The sequence below is a fragment of the Besnoitia besnoiti genome, assembly GCF_002563875.1.
Source record: "Besnoitia besnoiti strain Bb-Ger1 chromosome Unknown contig00090, whole genome shotgun sequence".
NCBI lineage: Eukaryota > Apicomplexa > Conoidasida > Eucoccidiorida > Sarcocystidae > Besnoitia > Besnoitia besnoiti.
The window spans coordinates 1-3889 of NW_021703979.1; the positions used below are offsets into that span (position 1 = coordinate 1).

Sequence of the window (3889 nt, forward strand, 5' to 3'; positions counted from 1 at the left end):
TTCGATGATCTTATGTGTTCACTCAAATCGAATAAACAAAGACATTATAGTTCCTAGAATACTGAAGATGACTCCGGTTATGAGATACAGACAACCAAGTTCTTTATGATTGCAGTACACCACCACCCCACTGGACTGCTTAAGACAGCTAAAAGTGTTGGATTTCAATATCACGGTAATCATGTTCTTGGAAGCTGTAGTCATTATAACTATTGATTTAGTATAAGCATAGAACCAATCGGTAGTAAGATATACGATAGCTAATCTACCATATAAGATATAAGTCGCTTGTGGAATAGCACTACCAATAATAATCAAGAAGATCATACTGTATACCCAAATTACCCATCCACTGACTACATTTCGAGTCATAAAATGTTTCGTATCAACATTCGAGTATTCAAAGCTCGAATTTCAGATAAAAGAGCTAAGTTAATGAGAGAGGACATAAAATACTAACAAACCACCGGTTTTGGATGGGATTACTTTTAACACCGCATAATATGCTAAAAAGTACCATTCAGGTACGATATGAAGCGGAGTTACAAACCGGTTCACTGGTATGGAGTTATCTGGGTGCGATAATTCAATCAAACCAAAAGCCGTTTGTAAGAAAATTAAACCAATTAGATAGGATAGACATTTAGCATCGGTCATTAACATATGAGGATAGAAGGCTACTTTAAGTGCGGAATCAATACCTGCAGGGTTACTAGAACCATTTAAATGTAAATAGAAGATGTGTAATACAATTAGAATGCAACCTACAAAAGGTAATATAAAGTGCAATACAAAGAATCGTTTTAATGTTACATCAGATACATAGTATCCACCGAGTAACCAAGGTACTAAATATGGTATTGGAGAAAGGAGATTAGTAATGACTGTAGCACCCCAGAAACTCATCTGTCCCCATGGTAGTACATAACCGAGGAAAGCAGTGGCTATAGTAAGTAGATATAAAACTAAACCAGACATCCAAGCAGTAGTTAAATAACTATAGCTGGAGTTATACATACCTCGAGACATGTGTATTAAGATACACAAGAAGACGAAAGAAGCAGTTGTTGCATGCAACATCCTAAATTCCCATCCTGCTGCTACCTCTCTAACTAGATGTTGAACACTAGCAAATGCACAAGATGCTTCAGAAGTATATCGGAACGCTAAAGTGATACCTGTAATTATTTGGAGTACAAAGGTAATTGCAACTAAGAAACCAAAGTTATAAGATGAATTTAGATTGAGAGCACACCGATAAAAGACGAGGTGTGCCCGGAATAGACTCATGGAAATTTGGTGTGTTCTCGAAACCATGCTAGCACAATAGAACTTCGTTAAATAACTACATATTAAAATGAGCGCATGTAAACTAGTCTTAAACACACCGCTCGTCACGTAACAAATCTCAAATCGTACTGTAGATTTTATATATGTACCGTAACTATAACCATGGTGACATCCAATGTTCACGCTCATGGATTCAGTGTCCAGGACTACCTGGCGCTTAATAACGATTCCGTCTTCCAGCTTCCAAGCAAACATGATTACCGTGATATTGAAATCCAACACTTTTAGCTGTCTTAAGCAGTCCAGTGGGGTGGTGGTGTACTGCAATCATAAAGAACTTGGTTGTCTGTATCTCATAACCGGAGTCATCTTCAGTATTCTAGGAACTATAATGTCTTTGTTTATTCGATTTGAGTTATACAGTTCTGGATCGCGGATCATTTGTACAGAGACGATAGCTACTTATAATGTGATAATAACGATACATGGCCTAGCTATGATCTTTATGTTCTTAATGCCTGCTTTGTACGGAGGATATGGTAACTTCTTTGTACCAATATATATTGGTGGTTCGGAAGTCGTTTTCCCAAGAACTAACGCGATCTCCTATTTTCTAGTACCATTAGTGAACTCTTTTGGTCTGATCCTAAGTACGCAGTGAGCTAACTAGATACAAGGAACTTGACAAGCATTAATAGATTTATATAAACGACAAGGACATGAGTCTACTGGATTTTATAATACAGGGTTGAACTGTGTAAAGATCATTGTGTTATGGTTCTATCACAAACCATTGAGATTACGAAGTTATGGTTTTGGGCTCGTGAGTGTCTCTCAATAACTAGCTGAGTGCTTGTACGATAATTATATCAATGCAGTACCAATTAAGGCGTGTAGCATCTCCTATGCTCCTTAACATCACAGCTATGTCGAATTATCGCACCCAGATAACTCCATACCAGTGAACCGGTTTGTAACTCCGCTTCATATCGTACCTGAATGGTACTTTTTAGCATATTATGCGGTGTTAAAAGTAATCCCATCCAAAACCGGTGGTTTGTTAGTATTTATGTTATCAACATGTCAATGAAATATCAACAACGATGAAACTTATTTGGTTAACATAACAACATAGAAGGTAAAGCTGGATTACGTTCAAACTTTACACTGGATACGTTTCAATGTTAACTTACTAAATACCATGGGAGCGAAGAGAATCTAATATGTAACTCCGTTCATGGAAATCAAAAGAGCTTTCACTGATTGTATTTATGAAACGTGATTAGTTCACCTAGCCAACACGATCCGGTTGTTTGGGAATAATATCCCTATTTAAGGATTGATATGTGCTACAATAACACAGTCGGTACGAAGTCGAAACAAGGTAGTTGATGGTGAACCAGTGGCTGAACAAACCTTTTTATTGATTATGCTGACTTTAGTCCCGAGAAACTACAGTTCTGCTTAAACTGAGGAGTCAAGTAGGTACAAACCGTACAAGGATTAATTATGTCCATCTGTGCATCTAAGTTGAGACTATCGGTTATATATTTTAGACGCTAACTTCCCGGCTAAACTTTGACTTATTAAACCAGCCTGGGATCATAAAAGTACTATGTATGGTAAGATTGAGCGTGGACTATCGAATGAAACAATGTGCTCCAACGCTAGTCTAAGTCTCTAACATACCTTTTACCTACAACTGTACGGAACGTAACAAACCTCCAGGCAAAGAACTTGGTATTCTGTTCTAATTCCCCGTGGTAAACACAGTCAACGAATGGCGGAAGGAGCATCATATGTTATGCAGTGTCTTAGGAGAGATACTCTAGATTTAGCATTCATCTACAGCTACGGTAACTGTTGTGTTTAAATAGCGGTTAACCTTTTTTTCCTTACGTACTCAGGGCATGCAATACCAATCAGATAACAACTGAAGCTAGACTCCATGTTACACTTACTAAAATGGGATTCCTAGGTTGATATAAACTACCTTTTTCTGGGGAGTATATACTACGAGTTGGACTACTGGTTTAGATCTTGAAGGTCTTTGTTTACCGGATCCAAGTTCTCTTGTGCTTTTCATGACCATCATGTTAAGTGCATTAAGTATAGTGGTATCCAGCGTATATTTGAAAAAAACATTTGTATACAAGCTGTACGAATATCATGACATTCACTTTGGTAGTCGCCTTCTTAATGTTAGTCTGTACGGAATACTTAGGACTATCTCTTTATATTAATGATAATGCATTTGGTAATGGACTTTTCATCTTAACTGGTATACATTTTAGCCATGTTATTGTTGGAGCTATCCTTGTATTCTTCACTCAAAGTATCTATAGTTCTTTAGTTACTTACATGCCTACAAGCTCTATAATGCTAAGCAAATCTAAAGGTATGTTATGCAAGATCTTTACAGAACCATCACTTTTATATCTACACTTTGTAGAAACCATGTGGATATTAATCCACATTACATTCTATCTCTAAATCATATAACGGTCGTAAGGTACGCCGGGATAACAGGTCAGATAATATTGGAGTTCTAATCCTCGGATTGTATCAGCATCCATGTCGGCTCATTACTCCCTTGTTA

General features: G+C 37.2%; 1 protein-coding gene across 1 annotated transcript; it reads right to left on the reverse strand.

Moving 5' to 3' along the window:
• Nucleotides 1–432: 432 nt before the first annotated feature.
• Nucleotides 433–1545, reverse strand: BESB_085910 (cytochrome b; the record flags this gene model as incomplete). The annotated part of the gene is made up of 1 exon (XM_029366924.1): nt 433–1545. One exon carries the CDS (start codon nt 1543–1545, stop codon nt 433–435), a length of 1113 nt encoding a protein of 370 aa, XP_029214806.1.
• Between the last annotated feature and the right edge of the window lie 2344 nt (nt 1546–3889).